The sequence below is a fragment of the Macrosteles quadrilineatus genome, unplaced genomic scaffold (assembly GCF_028750875.1).
Source record: "Macrosteles quadrilineatus isolate MER2022 unplaced genomic scaffold, UCM_ALF_1.0 Scaffold_8__2_contigs__length_117827958, whole genome shotgun sequence".
Taxonomy (NCBI): Eukaryota; Metazoa; Arthropoda; class Insecta; order Hemiptera; family Cicadellidae; genus Macrosteles; species Macrosteles quadrilineatus.
This window is the reverse complement of record NW_026542601.1, coordinates 9,107,861-9,131,011: the sequence shown is the minus strand read 5'-3', so window position 1 is coordinate 9,131,011 and position 23,151 is coordinate 9,107,861. Positions and strand designations below refer to the sequence as shown.

The window sequence follows — 23,151 nt, the reverse complement described above, 5'->3', positions numbered from 1 at the left end:
ATGGGTCTATTTGGCTGTTTCCGGCTCAATAATATAATGCAGTTACGTTGGTGGTAAAATAAAAAAAAAAAATCTTAAAGAAATTTTTACATCGATAAATCTACGCCCAGATACGAATGACCTTGGCCTTAAACTGGCAGTCTTTGGCAGAGCTGCGATAAGTAGAGTTAACATGTAACGTGTAGGCTCTAGATCTTACATTAGACTGGTTAGGGACTTAACATTGATTACGTAACGGGCTTTTTGCGTAGAGACAAGGCAACGTTACATGAAACCTTTATGTCATCTTATATATGTGAAAAAATTGTTGTTCTTTTCCGAGTTCGTTTGGCTCTTCTCAACCGATTTTCATGATTGAGGTCTCAAATTGAAGGTGCGCACGCACATATTTCCCATCTATATCGGCATATATTTATCTACTGTATTACTCGACCAAAAAACGTATAAATTTGATTTATTTCCGAATTCTCACTTCAATTTAAGATGTATTTCACCAGTTATAATTATTATAATTATATAATCTTATATATTTTGGTCTAAGCACCTTCAGTGAAATGCCGGCTTTCATTTAAGCCATTGGTTATTCAAATCGGACGATTTTCAAGCAATCGCAAGGTGAACAATTAACATAATTATTTTTTGTAAGGGGTTTCTATAATTAAAAATTAATAGCTCCATATTGTTTAGGTTATGTTTTGGACTCAAAATAATCAGTAAATTATAGGCTTTAATTTGATCTATTGGTAGTTTGAATCAGTTAAGTTCAAAATACTGTATTACTCAATCAAAAATCATAAATTTGATTATTTCTCGCATATGATATTTATTTCAACACTGAGGAGCAGCATGGGTCCTCTAGTACTATCAAGTATACCACGCAACCCGAACAATAGCATTTAAACCTAACCTAATTATCACTACTGTACTATACTTGTGGATTCGGAAATCTTGCAAGAAGAACATTGACAACTGAATAAACAATTAACTTTGTATCACTAACAATATAAACAAAATGAAGACGTATTTGTTTTGATTAAGCAACTCAATCACTTATTACTAATTGCAAATCAAGAACTTGTGTAATCTTTCATGATAAGAAACAATTAACTGATAACATTGGGAGGTGTGTTTGTTGATGTTTTTATTGTTCCGTTTACGTTTTACAACAATCTCATATTTTAACTCGTAATTTTAATAATCTCGCCTATTTTCTAACCCGCTAGAACAGGACATTGATATATTTTTTAATAATTCAATTTAATTTGTATTACTGGTACACGCCTGTCTAGTGACTAATGTACAAGTCTCTTTCTCAGAGGATCCGTGTTCGAACCAAGCCAATCACTAAATACGTGAACCATGTATATTAACCCTTTCAGTGCTAGGCCAATAATTCATATTTTGTAAGACTTTTTTGTTTGCCTTTTAATTCCATTACCTGTTGTTGAATTTTAACTGTCATGTTGTCACTATTTTATTAATTAGGCTAATTTTGAATAATAACACAAGAAGAAAATATATAAGAAAGATAAATCCCACTATTTGTAGTAAACATTAAATAAAACTTAGTTTTTGTTGTTATTTTCCTGGTTTTCCTATAAATTTTTATGTTCTGATAGCATTATTTGAAACCAAAATCTCATAAAATCAAAAGACATATAGTTTACAATGTAATATTGAATTTAACCTTGATTTAGTTGGACGAGGTTATCGTAATATAGCCATTTTAGGAAAAACTAATGTTTTACAGCAAAGTCTCAGGAACACATTTATGATCACTGTTGTGTTTAAACTAAAAGATTGCATCTAAATAGTCCGTGACTAACTGGTGCTGCTACCTAGTAACGCATTGAACAACCATCTGCAGCGCTATCTGTTCGCAATCGGTGGCGACAGCTTAAATACCGGGTTTTGACTCCCCAGTCTTCAAGCACAGATAGCCGAGAAGGCTAGGGCGTGTGTCACTTGGCCAGTGGCATTCGTCTGCTCGGGTTCGAATCCCGTCCTGTGTGGCAAATAATTGGTGACCTGTGTGTTTGTAGCGATATACTACAACCACTGGGGCATAGTGAGGTGTTCATAATCCTTGGTTTAGACATACACCTCGAAATCATCGGATTGGGCGAATCTTTTAGCTAAGTGGTTGATAGTGTATCCTATGAACATGCAGGTCACCAATGGCCGTTTTGCTATTTTTTGTTAAAATAACCTTCCTCCGGTTATTATATTATGCTGGTATCCCCACCTAATTGGTAATGAAATATAACTTAACAACTGTTGTCAAATATTCCCAAAATAACAAAACAATCTTGATTTAAAACTATTTCTTTTGTGCTAATAGCACATTAATTAAAGTGATATCATCAACAATACCAACCCAGGAAGTGACAACAATGACAATGGTTATTTTTTTCTGGAATTTTCCTTAATTTGTCAGTGCTAAGATTTATGTTTAGGTTCTGGCCTGCTTCCAGACTTAATGAATGGGTTGCATCACTTTCCTTGTGTTTATCCCCGTGTTGTTCTTCAAAAACAGGATATCGTTAAAAGCCTTTTATATAAGACAAAAAGAATTTAGACCTGTGTATTTGTTTTAGCTTGGTTATCCTCATAGTGAATGAAAATAAATAACGATTCAGTAAGAGTAAATTGCAATTCACACCCCCTAGTAGTAAATAGCATAACATTTAATATTACTTTAATAAAAAATATTTGTTTGGTGATTCCATAAAAAATACATTTCTTAAAATAGTAACATTTTATTTTGGATCCACTAATAAATTCATTTAATTACTTTATAATCTTGAAAAGTAGGAGAGTTAAGAAGTGTATGAGGTTGTGCATTTATAAGGTATTTCAATATATTTTTGTTACTGTTACTTAATATAATATTTTATTATTTTTATATTTACATAAACATGTAGTATTCTTTATATAATACAAGACAAATACTTGGGACTGTTATTTTTTTTGCTAGGGTCACTTTTAGCACATTTTTTTGTTCTAAGACTTCTCATTGAATAGGGACAATATAACCATAAACAGACCCTACATAACAGTACAAAATGGTCCTTTCATGCCCCGACCTTTGGCAAGGGCAAAGACTGATGTCTGTGTTCAGTTTTTGTCTCAATTTCACTATTTTTGGGTTCCCTAGTGTATATCATTGTTTAATTAATTTGACTGCTCTAAATTTGTATCAACTTAAAAAACATCACTACTCTTATAATTTTAGGTCTTATAATTTTTGATGAAATTTGTCACGAACAAGAACAATTTACCAAATTTGTCAAGATACTACTACAAGATAAAGTGAAGGGGGTGCTATTGGATTTTGAAGTCTTTGAAAAATTGGTGTGTACTTCTAAGTACACTTATATGTAGATATTGCCCTTATTCCATTGTAGATGAAGAGTATTTAACAATCACAAACATTACAGATCTACTGTTTGTTTCATTCCAAAAACATATAAGATTGGACAGCCTGTTCTTCAAAAACTTTTTGATATGTTCAGAATTGTGAATGAACAGCTGTTTTATTCTAGTCACAAATTATCTTGTAGCCACATGTACTTCCAAGAACTCAGCACTCAGATAACACAGCTGTGATCAGCTGTTTTGCACCTGCTGCTTGCTGACTAATGTCTGGATTGGACATTTCCTTCTTGGAAACAGACTTATAATTATTGTAGTCTTAGTTTGATTGTTTTAATAGAAAACTGAATTGTATTGCAGAGAAAATGTATGTAAACTTCTGTCAACTGAGTGAAGTATTATTCAAAATCTGACTGTTGACACAATTAAGACAACTGGCGAAGACTAAGTTTAACAGACAAAGTTTAAGTTGAAGAAGCATATAGGGTAAACATAACCCAATTAATAAAAAACTCAACAAAAACGTCTTTAAAAACTACATTAGAAATCTATAAATTACAATGAATAAAACATATGTTTGCTTATCTTAAAAGCTATGTGTTATTTTTAATATAATTTTTTAAATGTTAAAAGGGATAGGAAAATGTAAGTTTGAAACATCGATACCTATATAACTACTACTACTACTAACTACTACTACTGTAGTAGTTATATATCGATGGTTTAAAAGTAGGCCTATGTAACAATGGATAGTCTGTATCTGGACTGGACACAAACATAACCAAACATAGTTGTCTGTCCACTGAATCATGTTTTAGTTCCTTTGCCAAAAATGTAGTCAACAAATGTAACTTTCCTGTTGATATTTTAAACTTGAACTTGGAATTTCCAACTCAAAATAGTTTTTTCCTTCATGAGTATTGTCCTTTTAGAAATGATTAGAATATTTCCATTTGTGTTTTGTTATTGGCTATAGTAGTAATTATTTTAATGTTTAAGAAATATAAATTGAAACTGTTTGATGAAACAGCACTGATGCATAGTCATATCACTTCAAAATTTCATATTTAGGTAAATATAGTATTTCATTTTTCTAGCCTAAACTTTTGTCACAAAATTTTTTTGCAAAAAGGAAAATTTACTCATAAAACTATCACATGAATAGGCTTTGTACAGCATTAAAAACATTTAGTTTTATAACTTTACTTACAGTAGGTTTTTTTAACTGTTATTTTGATCAAGTGTTTCAATTTAAATCTGTTATTGGTTTAAATACTGATGTTTTAAGAAATACTAACCTGCGTAATAGTTTACGTTGTCGGTATTTGGTTCTCAAGTAGACGACCTTTTATCAATGATTTGTTTTTATTGAGCAGTAAGTGTCAATACATGCAGAGAGATCTCAATGATACCAAGATGAGAAAAGAATAAATAATAAAATAAATAATAAACAATAAAATAATAAAATAAATTGCAGTAAAAATAATAAAAATATACCTTTATATGCATATATTTTTGCATAACAATTTAAGATAGAGGTATTAGGTTAATTATTCTGAAATAATTTTTTATGCGTAACTCAGTGACATCAATGATATATCAAAATTTAATGCAAATAAAAAGGATATACTTATTGGAATTGTGAACAAAATTATTCAGCTACTCGGTCTCTTACTGAAAAATTACAACATTTTGACAGAACATAAAACAATAGAAGAAAATCCTTGTGGCAGAAAAATTAATGTTGATAGAAAAGACTTATACAGGAAGTACAAAACAAATTGAACCATAATGTATTTACAAGAATTAATTGATAAACAGTTAATAAAAAGTTAGTTGTACCATAACCTGAGAAGAAAATAACCACAAAACTCCAAAAATACAAATCTCTATAAATCTCTGGGTATACCTATTAAATTAATTGGATCAAAAATCTAAATATTAGGCTACTATTCACAAAATAACCAAGCAAATAAATTTACTATCAATAAAAAAATAATAATTCTATAGAGGAACATTTTAATTACAAAAACCAACATGCTTATAAAAAAATATTTTTTAAATTATTTTATGTTAAAAAAAGGTACCGGTAATAAATTTTTAATATACAGTAGGTACATACATTTCCAATAGTTTGTCTTTTCACCTTTCATGATTAGTTGACACAGCCACACAACACACTGGCACTTGAGACTAGACTAAAGCAGAGAAATCTTAATCACCAAGTTTTCTGCACAATTTGCCACCAAACAACTCAACTCAGTCCACTCCACAGTCCACTGTGTTCTCAACAGTAGCCAGTGGCCACAGCTAATGCATTGTTCAATTTAATGCCTCCCCACTTTTTTCTGGTCTGCAAAACTCACACTTCAAGGTCTAGGGCATGACTTTGTGAAATTCCCTGATTACCGGTTCACGAGAACAAATTGGTTCGATTCGTGAATTACTCAGAAGTATCCTTTTGTTTTTGGTTGAAAACATGTTTACACTGTGTATGATAGTCACACCTACTTAACATTGGAGATGCTATGTGACCATAAACATTTTGCTGTTAAATTTCCAAATCACCTAAAATGTTTTTTTTATAATACCTAACTGTCTTGTGGATAGGTAATAGAATATTAGGATAGAGTATTACGGTACTCAAAAAATTACAGCTAGTGAAAAACACCCTTGGTTTTTATTTTTAAATTTTAAAAATACTTAAGTAAAAAGGTTTATTTTTATAGACAAATTAAGAGATTCAATGGCAAGAAGAACTATTTATAGAGCCATTCCACACAAATTCTTGGCAACTGGACATTTCCTGCAGTTAATTTTATAAGCGGATATAGTCTGTAGGAGAATCTAAAATATCCAACCTTGGGTGGGGCCAGAGTTTCATACTCTGTGGATTCCACCACAGAGTTAAAATTGATAAGGAAAATCTTTATATTTAAACCAATAGATTTTAGTGTCATCCAGAGGCTACAAATTGACAAAGTAAAAAAGTAAAAACCATAATTATTAAAAGACAATTGTTTATCCAAAATTGTGTAATATTTTTCTATTAATAAAAAAAACCTTCTTATAAACACTGATGTTACATTGTTACCAAATTTTTGTACCAAATAATGCTTCTCCCATATGATTATAAGGAAAAGCACAAGATTAAGTACAGAGCAGCCAGCAGCACACTACACTTATTAGAACTTGTAATCTGAGTGCATCTCCCATTATTTGTAATAATAGGCCTAGTATAGGATTTGCCTGTACACTTGTACTCAAGTAAAAGTAACTCAATATTGCATGCAAACTTGAACCATCATAGTTCAAAATACATTAGAATTATTACCGCTTGAATTTGGTTTACATTTACTATGAGTATACCGGGTGTCCCACGAAGAGGTCCCTATTTTTGAATTTATATGACAGACGTATAGAGCGAGCTACAGACTTGTAATTTTACAGTCGAGACTAACATGTAAAGGTGTTGCCCCTGAGTCTCAATTAATTCTGATAGAGCCAAACAAAATGGCGGAAAATAACAACAAAATCAGCAATCATATTTTAAGGTTTCTTTCATATCCTGCCATTTTGTCCTAATGTGTGAGAATTAACTGATACTCGGGGGTATTTCTTTTACATATATGTAGAACACATATATTATTACTAGCTGTACCCGCGGGCTTTGCCCCGTTTAACTTCATACGTGAGCTCGTTCGCATGGCTCAATCACGTCCTGGTTGAAGTTCGTTCGCTACGCTCACTCACCTTTAGGTTGGAGCTCGTTCACTGTGCTCACACGTCCTGGTTGAAGTTCGTTCGCTACGCTCACTCACCTTTACGGTTGGAGCTCGTTCGCTGCGCTCACTTGCCTTCAGGTTAGCTCGTTCGCTACGCTACCTCACCTCCGGGTTGAAGTTCGTTCGCTACGCTCACTCACCTTTTGGTTTCAAATTAGCTGTTGTCAAATATTTAAAAAAATAATAGTGCTGCACTCTGTTGGTAATCCTTGTAACTTTAAAGCTATTGAACATCATAGAACAGAACCAACTTGTTTAATTGAAACAGCTGTTATGATTCATTAATTCCATTTAAGTATGAGTACTCATTAGGTTAACATGGGAAACTCCAGAGCCACTGGGGCGGAGCCCGAGAGTCCGATCAGAATAAAAACCACTTAGTTTTCCTATTTAATGAATAAAGAATCAGTGTACCAAATTTCAGCCTCCTAGGTAAGTGGGAAGTGGGAGAATTAGTGATGAGTGAGTGAGTGAGTCAGTCAGTCAGTCAGTGAGGGCTTTGCCTTTTATATATATAGATATGCTTTACATGTTAGGACTGTTGAGTTTCAGGTTTGTAGAGTGTTCAGTGTGTCTAATATTTTAATTCAAAAGTAGGGACCTAACCCGGTACATGAACTAATTATACCACTTATAACCAAGAAAACATGGAATGGACAAAACTACATGTAACACTGTGTATATCTTGAGATTAGTACAACTTTTACACCTTGTTAAACAAGTAGTCTTTTTATCTTAGGGCAAAAACAATATGAAGTACGTACTCCATGTTATACCATGTAGTTAGGTCTCAAGATTTTGAAGATTAGGGTTCTTGTTACCAATTGTACACATTCAACACATAATCTTTATCTCTTAGCAAACACAATATGGAACATACAGTACTCCATGTATTGTACGTAGTAGGTCTCGGTCTCCTGATTTTCAAAATTAGGCTAACATAATACCTCTCTAATCATGTGATCTGAATGTACTCTGTATCAAGAAACTTTGTATGAAGACAACATAGATAGGACAGTTAGGACATGTTAATGTTACATTGTGTCCTATGTACAGTTGATCACGTGATGTTGAGGATGAAGGTGACATAATGACACCTCCTCAACCAGTGGTGTTAATTAGAACAATTAGTGCAAAGACAACATGGATAGGACAGTATTCCATGTTACATTGTGTCCTATGTACAGTTGATCACGTGATGTTGAGGATGAAGGTGACATAATGACACCTCCTCAACCAGTGGTGTTAATTAGAACAATTAGTGCAAAGACAACATGGATAGGACAGTATTCTATGTTACATTGTGTCCTATGTACAGTTGATCACGTGATGTTGAGGATGAAGGTGACATAATGACACCTCCTCTACCACGTGGTGTTAATTATAACAATTAGTGCAAACACAACATGGATAGGACAGTATTCCATGTTACATTGTGTCCTATGTACAGTTGATCACGTGATGTTGAGGATGAAGGTGACATAATGACACCTCCTCAACCACGTGGTGTTAATATAACAATTAGTGCAAACAGAACATGGATAGGACAGTATTCCATGTTACATTGTGTCCTATGTACAGTTGATCACGTGATGTTGAGGATGAAGGTGACATAATGACACCTCCTCAACCACGTGGTGTTAATTAGAACAATTAGTGCAATGACAATATGGATAGGACAGTATTCCATGTTACATTGTGTCCTATGTACAGCTGATCACGTGGTGTTGAGGATGAAGGTGACATAATGACACCTCCTCAACCACGTGGTGTTAATTATAACAATTAGTTCAAACACAACATGGATAGGACAGTATTCCATGTTACATTGTGTCCTATGTACAGTTTGATCACGTGATGTTGAGGATGAAGGTGACATAATGACACCTCCTCAACCACGTGGTCTTTATCATCGTGTTGACCTTGAAACATCTCTTATAGTCTTCTTCTCCTACGTGCTCAGTCGAGTGCATCTCTAGTTAATGGTTTAAGAAAAAATAAACTTTTCACATAAATAAATTTTTAAATCGTTTCTTCAATCAAATAAGTTCTTTTAAAATTATAACGTATCGCATTATTAACTTCAAAAGTAGTTAAATTATCAATCAATTTGCCAAATGTCCTCCATTAATCTAAAGAAGATCTAAAATCGTGAAAATCAATCACAAAATAACTTCTGTACCTCAAATAGGCTCATTGAAATCTATTTCCAGTTTCCAAAGTCAATGGTAACTAGTACCTCTATAGATGTTGTACTCTACTTTACAATAGGCCAATAGGCTATTCCACTGGATGACGAAATCGCACAATAACTTCAAGCATTCGTCGCAACTATAGCGTGTGTTTCATCAGTGGCAGTAGACTGTGGTGCCACGCGTGGGCACGTATATTGAACAAGACAGAAATACACGTGAGGAAGATCAGCGTTTTTACCTCGGCCTCTAGACTAAGTTTAGCCTGAAAGTACAACCATCTTGTAAACACTGCCAGCGTTGTTTACGATTAGCTTGTTAGGAACTTGAAACTTGAAGATTTAATGGGCTTGCCTAGTGCGGTATGACGTCATACGATCTAATGTGAAATACGCTGATTTGATTGGTCGTTGTATTTGAATGTCTCGTCACAACAATCAAAAGAGAAATCAGCTGGTAATTGGTTTTAATTGTTTATTTCATTTACGGTGTTTTGTTTGATTTTTTTAAGTGGTTTTTAGTGCACTTGTGAATAATAAAGGTTGAATTATTACGCGTTTGCATTGAAAACGGTTCAAATATTGAAGTAGATCTGTTTACGGTTGTTTAGGCTAATAATAGAATGAATCATTTTGGCGTGTTGTTACCAGAATTGTCATCATATTTATCATTGATAAGATACATCTGGGTGGTATTTGGCGATTCTCCTTTAATCATTGATGTATTGGCTTCGAAATTAATTATTACTTCGGGGAAGGATTCAGAGAAAGAATTGATTCACGAGTTCACATTATTTTTAGCGTAATTGCCTGATTGAATCGATGGGTCAGTTAGCATCGATAATGGGCCTATTTGGCTATTTCCGGTTCAATAATTTGATGCAGTTACGTTGGTAGTAAAATAAAAAAAAACTTAAAGAAATTTGTACATCGATAAACCTACGCCCAGATACGAATGACCTTGGCCTTAACTGGCAGTCTTTGGCAGAGCTGCGATAAGTAGAGTTAACATGTAACGTGTAGGCTCTAGATCTTACATTGTAAGACTGGTTAGGGACTTAACAATCATTACGTAACGGGCGTTTACGTGCGTAGAGACAAGATAACGTTACATGAAACCTTTATGTCATCTTATATATTTAAAAAGTTGATTTTTCTTTTCCGAGTTCGTTTGGCTCTTCTCAACCGATTTTCATGATTGAGGTCTCAAATTGAAGGTGCGCACGCACATATTTCACATCTATATCGGCATATCTGTCTACTGTATTACTCGACCAAAAAAACGTAAATTTGATAGGCGGTTAACTAGTAATTATATAATCTTATACATTTTGGTCTAAGCACATTCAGTGAAATATCATCGACTTTCATTTAAGCTATTGGTTATTCAAATTGGACGAGTTTCAGGCAAACACAAGCCTTATTTTTTAAGGGGTTTCCATGATTAAAAATCAGTAGCTCTAGTATTGTTTATGTTATTTTGTATGGTTTAGACTCAAAATAATCAGTAAATTATAGGCTTTAATTAGAACTATTGATCATTTGAATAATTTAAGTTCAAGATACTGTATTACTCAATCAAAAATCATAAATTTGATTATTTCTTAGACATGATATTTATTTCAACACTGCGGAGCAGCATGGGTCCTAGTACTATACCACGCAACACGAACAATATATAGCATTTAAACCTAACCTAATTATTACTACTTTATTATACTTGTGGATTAGGAAATCTTGCAAGAAGAACGTTGACAACTGTATAAACAATCAACTTTAAATTAATTCGCTAACAATATAAACAAAATGAAAACGTATTTGTTTTGATTAAGCAACTCAATCATTTATTACTAATTGCAAATTAAGAACTTGTGTAATCTTTCATGATAAGAAAATAACAATTAACTGATAACATTCGGAGGTGTGTTTGTTGATATTTTCATTCTTCCGTTTACGTTTTACAACAATCTCATATTTTAACTCGTAATTTTCATAATCTCGCCTACTTTCTAACCCGCTAGAACAGGATATTGATATATTTTTAAATAAATTATTTTAATTTGTATTACTGGTACACGCCTGTCTAGTGACTAATGTACAAGTCTCTTTCTCAGAGGATTCGTGTTCGAACCAAGCCAATCACTAAAGACTTGTACCAATAGACTATAATTATATTCTATGCATTTCTTTATGTTCGGATATTTCTGTTCTATCTTCAGCTTTTATTTATGTAACCCGGTGGGCCGGAGTTATCTCTGGATATGATAATATATGACATTTTGATATCCGGGACAAAAAAATCGTTTAAAAATTTACTTACGTACTTCAGATCTTTTGATCATTGAACCTTTGAACGATCTATTTACGTTCAATATTTCGGCCTTGGTTACTATGGATACGGATAAGAAGAACAAACTGGGCGGATACAGCCCCTAACCATTAATTTCATCCCCTGACCTTGGAGGGGTTGGGTGTATACTGAACAGGGGTGACCAACAGTCACTTTTATAACACATTCCCACACGAAAGGTTTAACACGCTACTGTCACTATTACACAATCAATATTGTTTACACAGTTCATCTGTTGCAGTGTGGCAAAGTAATAAAATCTCGTCAAAATTGTATTGCGTTATACGACTTCAATTTGTTGTTAGGATGTTGTGACATGTACAGGTAAAATATTGAAAGTTTAAAATGTTTAAACTTAGCCTATATCTATGTTTGATGAAATGCACAACTAAATTTAAAAGCTCAAAAATATATCTGTTTGCATGCTCTTAGTTAAATGCTAAAAGGGGTTATAAGACTACGCCGATTAAATTAATTAGTATCGTCGGCACTCGTCTGTTAGAAACATCTGTTTCTGTTTCTACGAACCAGTTTTGCCAACTGGCATTGTTGCAATTTGTGCCTTCATTCATATTGTTGACATATTTTGATTGTATGACATTAAGAAAAGTTTAAAATCTTTTAACTCTGTTTAGACTAACTTTTGGCAAAATGGAAAATGATAAAACGCCTTCAGTGTCTTGTCACTAATTCTTTGTCATATTTCCAAAGCAAAATAGTTGGTTAGGCTTATTTGAAATTACAAATCAATATTTATCTGTGAACTGACGTATAAAAAACATGTAACTAGAATCTTACTAACATAACGTTCAATTTATCAAATTTAACCCCAAACCTTAATAAGGTGATGCAACTGAATTCAAATGTTACAATAGTAACTAAAGGCTGGAAAATGTTTCAAATCTCACATGTTTTTTACGCTGTGGGAAAAAATATATGATTATTTAGAAATATATATAAAATGTTCTTGAATTATGATATTTGTCGATAGATTTAACATTGCATTGTTAATTGTAATAAGCCACCAATTATAGAAAATGTTTTGTTGACAGAGATCAAAATCAAAATCTAGGAGAAGAAGTTATTACATAATCTTTAGTAAGTCACTTTTATAACAGGACCCAAAACATTTTTCAATTAGGACCTAATATTAACTGTAACAGTAGGCTATTCAGTAAATCTGTTTGCGGTTTACTAATACAGTAGACTAGCAGACTAATAGACAAACTATGTTAAATTGTATAACAGCGAATGCCTGCACAATATAATTATGATATATATTTAGTTTGAATAATTAAAATTTTAATTTTCAGTTAAAATGCTCAATTTCACTTTGAAAACACTACTAACCTCGTCTTCCGCAAAAATAAAGCCTTCTTCAAAAAAAAAAATTCAAAAACCCAAAAAAAGATTTATTTTTGTCATGCGATTAATTTTTTCCCAATTAATTTATTTCACTATCCAACTAATCAAACTATTTCAATCGATAGGATTTCACTCAACAAATGCGAAATTTTAAATTACCTATCTCAGTACAGCAAAACCTCTTTAAGTATTTTGAAAATTAGTTCATTCAAACGATGAAAAACCTCGATAAAGTAGTTAGCCTATATACAAATATACAAGATGTATCAAGAGGAGGCTCTACATAGGAATAAAACACAACTCACATTTCCCACAAGAGTCGAACAGAAATCCCAAACGTTTCGAACGGTTTTGGACCGGACTGTACTTCACGTCGTCGTATCGCGGCATCACTGATAACGATCAGGCGTGATAGTGATAACACTGATAACAGGTACAATGACGCAAGATAACGGTATGAGTGATGAAGCCAGACTGAGTGGAACCGGGTGGTGGAGTGGGGAGGGGGTAAACGCACAGCTGTTGCGCAACACACACATCTGCTGGACAAACCTTGAACTTGGCGGGAAACGAACAGCTGATTGAGTAGAACAAGAACAACTGGAGCATGATAGTGAACAGTGGGGACTTGTGAGATCAAGGAGGCGCTGAGGAATGACGCAATCAATGTTGTTATATAGAGGACGTTGACGTATACAAATTATAGGGTGGTCTGACGTCAGTTGACAAATATGCATCGAATGAAATAATACTCAAGGTTGGAATAAATAGGTATCTATTACCAAGTCAGAAATAAAAAAAAACATTCAAGATCACTAAAATTATGTCCAATCTTATTTCAATAGGTGCTTGAAGCTGTGTCCACGCTCTCTTATGCATACTTCATTTTTTCAACGCCGACTTGCAAATTCTACCAGAAATGTGGAAGTTCAGCTCCAGAGCCAGTTTGTTCAAATTTTAAATTTAGAATACCTTGTCGAGATGGAGGTACAACATTCGGAAAACGTTATCTAAATAAATCGCATACATCACTATTAACTATGGTAATGTTTCCATCTGTTTTAAACACAAATACATGTTGTTCTGTTGTTAACTTTCCATTCATTCGTTCATTGTTTGTCGAACAACAATGAACGCACTAAACTATCAAACGTAACCTCAAACTGAAAGACCGCAATTACCAAACCAACAGCTGTTTTACGGTTTGTACAACAGCTGTTCTTAAAAATGATGATTATTATTAAAATTTGCTATCATCAACTGACCCCCCGGTAGATATTAAAAAGGGGACTTGGAAAATGTGTAGGCCTACTTATTAACTTAAAAATGTAATAATCAAAACCAAAACGTGTAAATTAATTATTACACATTTGGTCAAAAAGGGTTATTGTTACAGTATAATATAAATTAAGTAGACTTAGTAACTTAAATTACAGAACAGGGGTAAGTATTCCCTAGCTTGTGCTTAAATTCAAGCCCAGTTTACAGCTAACAGGGATGACTAAGATGACTTAATTTATATCAAGGAAGTTAGTTTATCATAAATTTCTTATCATTCAGATAAGACGTTACATTTCATCACGATTTGGTCTGGAATCTTCTGGACCACAGATCACTTGGAAACTAGATTAAATACTAGCCAAGAATGAATACAAATACATATATGGGCACTTTTTGCGTGTAGCAAATCAAACTACATTAAGATACCTATTTAAAATAAACATAACAAAATCCACAGTCAAATATTAGTGGAGTTACTGAAAACAAACTGCATACATTTCAAAATTCTCAAAAAATATGTTTGTAAAAATATAAGGCTTGTAGATAATTTTCTTTAAAATGTCCAGTACTCTCCAGTTAAACAATAATTGCTAACACATAATGTGATAGATTAAAGCTAGTTTAAAATGTATTCTTTTGCGGGTTTTTGTCATCTGAAATATATCTTAAATTTGATTACATTTTTTAATATCCTCCACACATTTCCCATAGGGTTCAACACACAGAACACACTGTAGATGAAACAAGATGCAGGTGTCTATTCACTTGCATAGGTCAGCATAAATGAATACATCAAGTTGTATGACAATTGGTGTGTATATTTAGCAGGGCCAAAAATATATATGTGACACATGGTGACCAAGATTTGCCAAAAGGAAGATTGATGACGTATATTATTGTATATAACATTTAAATTTAATACTTTAAAATCGCGGATTTGTTATTCCTCCTGTCTGAAGACATTCAGTTTGCCAGTGGTTTGCTTTTACTTCAGTAGTACATAGTATCCTTTCCGAAAACCCCCTCTATTTTATACCCATATCGTACATTTTGATCATTTTCCATCCTTCATCAATTTGTTTCGGATAACTTTATTTTTATAACTTTCTTAAAATTTTTGAATTAAAGATCCGGGAGAAACGTATGTAGCTTCAAGTTAGAAAAATATATAGGGTGTCCCACGAAGAGGTTTAAACGTTTGACTTTATATTTCTTGCCCATTTATAGACCGATGTTTTTGAAACTTTGCATAATTTATTAAATATGTTTTAAAACTATTCTGGGAAAATTTCAGCTCCCTAATCCTCGTAGAAACAAAATGGTGGCTTTTTGAATGTTTTTAATTAACTAATCATATTATATTAATTTATTTATTATTATTTATTAACTAGTGATGGATCACGGTTTGAATCATTTTGTACTCTACTTTTAGGGTTTTCATTAGGCTGTGTTCTAATTTCCTGATTAAAAAGCATTATTTCCCTAGGGTGTGATAATACAAATATTTTACAAAACCAAAAACACTATATTAATATGTTTAAAGTATCATTTGTTCAATATACCGCCATTTTGTTTTTACGAGGGTTAGGGAGCTGAAATTTTCCCAGGACATTTTTTAAACCTACTTTATAAATTGTGTACAGTTTCAAAATTTTCGGAACATAAATGGGCAAGTAGTTTTAAATCAAACGTTAAACCCCTTCGTGGGACACTCTGTACATGGTAAAAATACTTAACTAAATTACAACAATAACAAAAGTAAGTGAGACATGCTGACAGCTAAAAAGATTTACACTTAAAGCGATGTTAATTAATTTACGACAAAGTAGTACACAAGTGTCAATAACACTTAACTTGACACCCACGAAGTTGATAACATGCGTCTTATCACTACATGATAAGCTCTTGTTTGTGATAAGCTAATTCATCGCTCAAAATTATACTGCACCCGACTTACCCCTTGCCGTGCTTTGCTTTAGGGAATTGACAACCACAAATAAACATGGCAAGAAAAATAGTTTTTTTGGGTACTTCAATATGTTTGTACAGAAATATTAAAATACTAGCAGAGTGTGTCCTTCGTACGGGGTTGGCGTAACTTCATCTATGGTATAAGTATAAAATGCGTATTGCAGTTATACTAGTGCTTTGCGGTTGTAATGGAAGAGGACACGGTTTAAGAAAATTTAAATTTGTTTCTTTTAATTTACGGTATGCTATAGTATATACACTACCTTAGCTATAATGATCAAGGATAAAACTGCTGCTCCACACCCTTATAAAACTTTCTATTTGCTGTATCTAAAGTCATTAAAAAGTCAATGGGAACTCTATCTGACTTTTTAATCCATTCAGTACATTACATCTCCCTCCGTTGGATATAAAAAACTAGTCTGAATTTCTCCTCCAACATTTACATTTTGTCACAGTTAGTCTATTATCACCAAACACCAAAATCGACCATAAAATCCTCCCCCAACCAAGTCCAAAGAACATAACCTCAAAATACAAACTCACCCCTTGCGATCCATGGAGGCTTCACGTTGGTTTTCACCGGAGTGTAAGGATAAGCTTTCATTTTGACATTCACACCAATCACTAAAAACTAAACACACACTAGTGATCACCGACAACCTAGTGATCCGATCACTACGAACACAACAATGCAGTGAGGAACTACGCTCTGCCGCCAGTGAATTCCCTATTTGACTGTCAAGGACCAAAGAATACAACGCCCAGCTGATAACAGCTGATAAGGTAAGGTTTGCCGCCATAACAGATAACAGCTTACCTCAACAGAGAATACTTTACAAATTACAGATAACAACGCACGATAATGCACCCACATGAAGTGAATGACAATTTAGTTTTGTGTTTCAAAAGCGAAACCCTGTGGAACAGCTGTTTTGGGGTGCTTGATTTTGATAAGGGAATGATAAGAGTACAACCCCTGTACTCACTAAAGGTTTGGTAGCGATGCCAGTTTTAAGTTTTCCTTTACATATGAATGATCTCTACATAACAGGAATTTTAAGTTATCTACCACGGTACCTCACAACATCACTCAGCAATAGTATTTAATTTTAATCATACAAATTTGTGCGTGCATTTTTTAATTGTGATGAAATAAGGTAAGCTGTTCGGAATTTATTCTATTTGAAAACAATGAAATATTGTTTATTTCATATTGCTTGTCACAATCTTGTAAACCATCTGGTTTATTATTTTTTTAACATTTTACCTTGTTTCATTTTACTAAAGCCGAGTTATTTTACCCAATAAGAGTTTTTACAGTTAAGTAATTGTTATCGCAAATAAAATCCATTGATATAGAAATCACGGAAATCCATTTTTAGAACAGTTGCGTTAGACTAAGAACATTGAACTAAAAAAATATTCATCGAGTGTATATAAATATCACTCAAACCAACATAAATTGATCATTAGAAGAAACAATTACCCGAAAATAGCACTAATTACTCCAAAAATATCACAACTAGTCAAAAAGAGACACGCCCATTCATAGTTAGATTGGATCATTGGATGTCTCTATGAGATGAAATGACCGGGTAAGTATCCTGATAACCTTTGAATCATGGTAAAAAAATCAGGAAAGTAACATTTATATGTAAGCAATTGTTGCAAAAAGTAGATGATAAAACTGAGACTTTAATTTATCCAAGTCCATTTGTTATCTTGCTTAACCAGACTGACCTCTGTATTCTCTTTGTACCGCTGATTATCTAATAGAAAATATGCGAATAATTTTACGAGGTTAAATTTTAAAGTACATAAGTTGTGTGTTGTGCGGATTACCATACAACATTTCAAGTGTTTTTCTCCTCCATAGAAGCCTGTTATGGAGAAAATACTGTTTTTGCCAAAGTAAATATCCTAAAAAGCAGGTTTCGAATGGATGTTAACATTTTGTATGGTTCAAAAGTAATAAACTTTTGTGATTTTTCCATAAAATATCATAGTTACTCCCGAAAGGTTGTTGACGAGCTAATGAGAGAAAGTATGTGTCAGATTGCTGAACAAATATTTACTTTTTTAGTTTTTCTCTTGTCCTGTATTTAAAATCACAAATTAATCCTCCATCTGCTGTGGTGCATTTTTGCCAAATAAATATCATAAATGACTTATGTGTTGACTTGCTATTACTTTTTGGTAAGTCATGATTGAGACCTTTAATCTAAAGAGAAGAGAAGATTTAAGAATTTTTTTCTAATTTCAATCGAATTAGTTATTTGGAAAAATTTTAGACATTTCCAAGTAAGAGCTGTACATAATCCGACTCCTTCAGTGCTTGAATGCTATACCTGTGTGGCGTTTAAGTGTTAAGTCAGTATCATACAAAATATGGCGTTAGTAGTCTACCTACTTTATCATTCACTAATTTCACTACACTAGCTACTTAATCAAACTTTTATTCAAACTTCCTAACTATTTATCATCATACAACACGTTTAATTAACAAGTAGTGAACTGCATGTACCGGTACTAGCTTTTACAGTTTTATAATTAAAATACCCCCCACCGCAACAAACCTGCAGACTAAGCGAATTTCCATTTACCAGGCTTGATTTCTACTAAAATATTCCCTTAAAACAGACACATATATATATATATATATATATATATATATATATATATATATATATATATATATATATAGGCTATATTAATTTGAATGGAGGGTGTTTTTGGGCTCTGGGGACCTCAAAACAAAAAGTAAATCGGTCCCAATAAGTAATCGGTAAATCGGTGGTCTAGGTCTTACCATGAGACCTACGGTAATAGCTTATTCCCTATATGGCAAATTCGCTAAAACAAAAAAATGCAGTTGAATCAACCCTTCAAGGAGTGTGAATATTGAATTTCTATTTTCTCTTTAGTCCTTCATTCTATGATAGTTAATACTTAATGATTAATTGATCTTTCAGTTTTGAATAATCAAAGGCCTGGTACTTGAGAAAAAAGAGGTTTTTAAAGCTGAACTTAAAAAAAAACTTTAAATAGATGATTTATTTTATCACTAGTATATACATAAGTGATAGATTTTATTTTATTGGCATGGTATTTATGAATTGCTGCGGCGGGGGTATTTTCTATTTCACAAGTCAAATCTGGGCAAACGCTAAACAAGTAAGAGCGATTAATCTAATATTTTTCAGCAAGAAGCATAGAACTTAAACAATATTTGAATTTTCCTATGCCTTGTGCAAGTCTTTCTCATAAATTGACTGAGAGTAAGCTCTAAATTTGAGCGCAGACAAATTGAAACAAGGAAACCCATTTAGAGGACTCATTTCATAATATTGGTTTTGTATTAGCTAAGTATTGTAATGGTTTTGTAATTTTTTTCAACAACTACATATTTCAAATATAAAATATCGCAAATATTATTAACTTACATGCTGAAGCGCAGGGGTGAGGCATCATAAAAGAATCGCACACAAATTAAGAACCATTAACATCACATGACACACCCAAATTGCTTTCATAAACTCCAGCAAGAAATTGTTAAAACTGTCTAGTGAAGTTATTTTTGGGGAGATTCAAACCAGAGCCATAGTTTCAGCTTGCTGTATAAGTGTTGACAGAAACTGTTTAACCTTTCAAATAACTGTGTTTAACCCAAGTCCAATTCTATCTTCATTCAGTTTAATTGTTGTTTATTACATTCATAGTTGATTGTGAGTAATGGTCTTGTTTAGGTTAGTTTATGACATTTCAATATGTAAACATACAACTTCTTATGTATTGTTGTGAAACAGCAATTAACTCTGCAAATTAGTATCAAGATGTTTGGGAATTTTTAAACCAATTTAGCATAGATGATGACTTCTTAAGTATCAGCTGAGGAAAATTTAAATGTATGCATTTTTGTCCATATGTATAGGGGTGCTGGTGTAATTACTTAATATATTTCTTACTAGCTGTAACCCGCGGGCTTTGCCCCGTTTAACTTCTTAATTTTCAAGATTATCTCGTTCGCATGGCTCAATCACGTCCTGGTTGAAGTTTGTTCGCTACGCTCACTCACCTTTAGGTTGGAGCTCGTTCGCTACGCTCACTCACCTTTAGGTTGGAGCTCGTTCGCTGCGCTCACTTGCCTTCAGGTTAGCTCGTTCGCTACGCTAACTCGCCTCCAGGTTGAAGTTCGTTCGCTACGCTCACTCACCTTTTGGTTGCAAATTAGCTGTTGTCATAAATGTAAAAGAAATAATAGTGCTGCACCCTGTTGGTAATTTTTGTAACTTTAATGCTATTGAACATCACAGAACAGAACCAACTTGTTTAATTGAAACAGCTGTTAAGATTCAATAATTTCATTTCTCATAAGGTTAACATGGGAAACTCCAGAGCCACTGGGGCGGAGCCCTAAATGATTTTTGAAATAAGAATATGCCTATATGTTAATCGGGAATGTGAGCTATCATCATGCCAAATTTCAGCCCAATCCGACCAGTATTTTTCGCGTTCACTTGTCACAAACATACATCCATACATCCATACATCCATACATCCAAACTTTCTCATTTATAATATTAGTAGGATATTGGTTATTTTATTTACTTCAAAACAAATAGGTATAGTAAAAAATATGATTAATCTATAAACTGTTGAACCTTGTACCTTTGCAATAGTCAATGCTTGTACTCTTCTTGTATAAGGACCAAAGACGATAAGTACAAAATATAAAGGTTGCAATAAACTTGGAGAAATAAATCTTCGACTTCTCAGTCAAACAAAACTGGAAATCTAAAGAAATTTAGGTGGTTTGAGGGGAAGTTTTTCTAGGTTCCCCCACCACTTTTATTCCTAATGTTAGCGAATTTCCCATATAGGGAATAAGCTATTACCGTAGTACTCATGGTAAGACCTGGACGCGGGACCGATTTTTTTTTCGTTTTGAGGTCCCTAGAGGCCAAAAACACCATCCGTTCAAATTCATATATATATATATATATTTATATATATATATATATATGTGTGTGTCCGTCAGCACGATAACTCGAGCAAAAATGATCCGATTTTGATGAAATTTGGTACAAACGTGTAAATGTACGTTTATTCGAACGAGTTCGGGATCCAGCATGATCGGACCATGGGAACGGGGGTTTACGGGGGGTTTTATGGGGTAAAAATAGGTTTTTCCCCTTTTTGACCCAAAAAACATAAAATTTAGCAATTTCTTTCCAAACCATTTTGTAGAGCTTAAAATAACAAATAATTTAGTATATTGAAGCGTTATTATGCGCCTAATGGTTACGGAGAAAATTCCAAAAAATTGTAAATTTAAAATTCCCATGTTATTCTTATGGAGAATAAGTAAACTGTTGTAGTTTGCTTGTTTGTGAACATATTTTGATCAAATTTGGAAAATGTTTTTATTTCTTACTAACTATTCACATTTTACAAAAAAAAAACAGTTTTACCCTCCCTATGATGCAGCAAACCTAAGTACTTGTTAAACTAATTCTATTTAAATCAAGAATAAATGTTATATTTTTAAGTAGACATTTCAGTGTAAATCCAATCAGTCAAATGGAAATTCGCTTAGTCTGCAGGTTTGCTGCGGCGGGGGTATTTTTTACATTATGGAAGTCCACAAATGGACATCTATCCTTTTAGTTTAGCACGTGGTCAAGTTATTTTATATACAAAATAAAAGGATGAGAAGAATTATTAATATACAAAAACTGGAACTTTGAAGCTTATTAACTAGTCTCAGGCAATTATATTATTTTATTGAGTACCTACTGAAATTTTACTTCGATGATGTAATTGAAAGGAATAACTAATTGAAAAAGTACCAAGAAAAGGATATCATCCAAACAGTCTTGCTGTTAATCTGCTGGACAATAGTCCGTGTATTACCAGACTAAAAAGTGTTGTTCATGTGTTGGACCTGAGCTACAGATTTCTCTAAATCTTTAAATGATTGATCAAATGTTTGGCAAGACTTGTTGATAAACAGGTGCTTGCTGCCTGCCATTTTTGTGTTAAATATTTTACTTATTGTTCTCATATTCTTATAAACAGATTGTAAAATAAATTTTGATAAAAAAAAATAACAACTATGTAAGAATTAAAAAAACTCACTTTTCTGCAGCCTATACATGACCATATGGTATTTGACTCCTTTTAAACAAAACCTAGTCAAACACATGTTTCAAAATTACCCAAACTGGTAAAAAGTTCAAACTTGTGTTAGTTACCAAGATTATAATGCACAACTAATACTGAACACAGATGGATGTACCAAACTAAACCATATGTTGAGCTGTTACATTATTGGTTATTAATCACTGTGTTTAAGTAAACGAATCCCACATTTTACATAACCAGACCTTTGCAGAAGTTTTCGATACTAACTTACAGAATATCGCACCTAATAACAAATTAAGATGAAGTTTTTGAAATAAGAGCACAACACTGTTACTGAGCTATATGAAAAACTATATACTGATACCTAATACTCAATCACCTAATATTTGTTTTTGTTTATAAAGGTATAAGTTAGTAAAATACCGTAATATCATTGATTTTCATGACTAGCATTTTTTTAACCATCAAAGATTTTCTCATAGTAGCTTAAATTTTCAATGCTTACCAACTTTATTTCTAATTTCTGTGCCCATAGTTTTGTCTATGTGTTTTCCCCTGTAATTTCTACTTGTATTATGTCTCAGAGATGAGTCATGACAAAACACATATCTGGTAGTTAATTTTAGATTAAAAGCAAAGAAATATTTATCATTGGTTTAGGTACTAATGTATGAACGTTTTTGGGA

General features: G+C 32.9%; 1 protein-coding gene across 4 annotated transcripts in view; it reads right to left on the bottom strand.

The window, feature by feature from the left end:
* Positions 1-22,499, bottom strand: part of LOC129001395 (putative inorganic phosphate cotransporter) — a 49,124-nt gene extending 26,625 nt beyond the window's left edge. The window contains exon 1 of one of the 4 annotated variants that reach the window (XM_054428646.1): positions 22,460-22,499. In XM_054428646.1, coding sequence (XP_054284621.1) covers positions 22,460-22,484 — 25 coding nt within the window. In that variant the 5' untranslated portion in view covers positions 22,485-22,499. Of the gene's footprint in view, positions 1-5,497; positions 5,570-13,371; positions 13,527-16,864; positions 16,993-22,459 lie in introns of those variants that run through there. The other 3 variants (XM_054428647.1, XM_054428645.1, XM_054428649.1) reach the window with 3 other exon arrangements.
* Between the last annotated feature and the right edge of the window lie 652 nt (positions 22,500-23,151).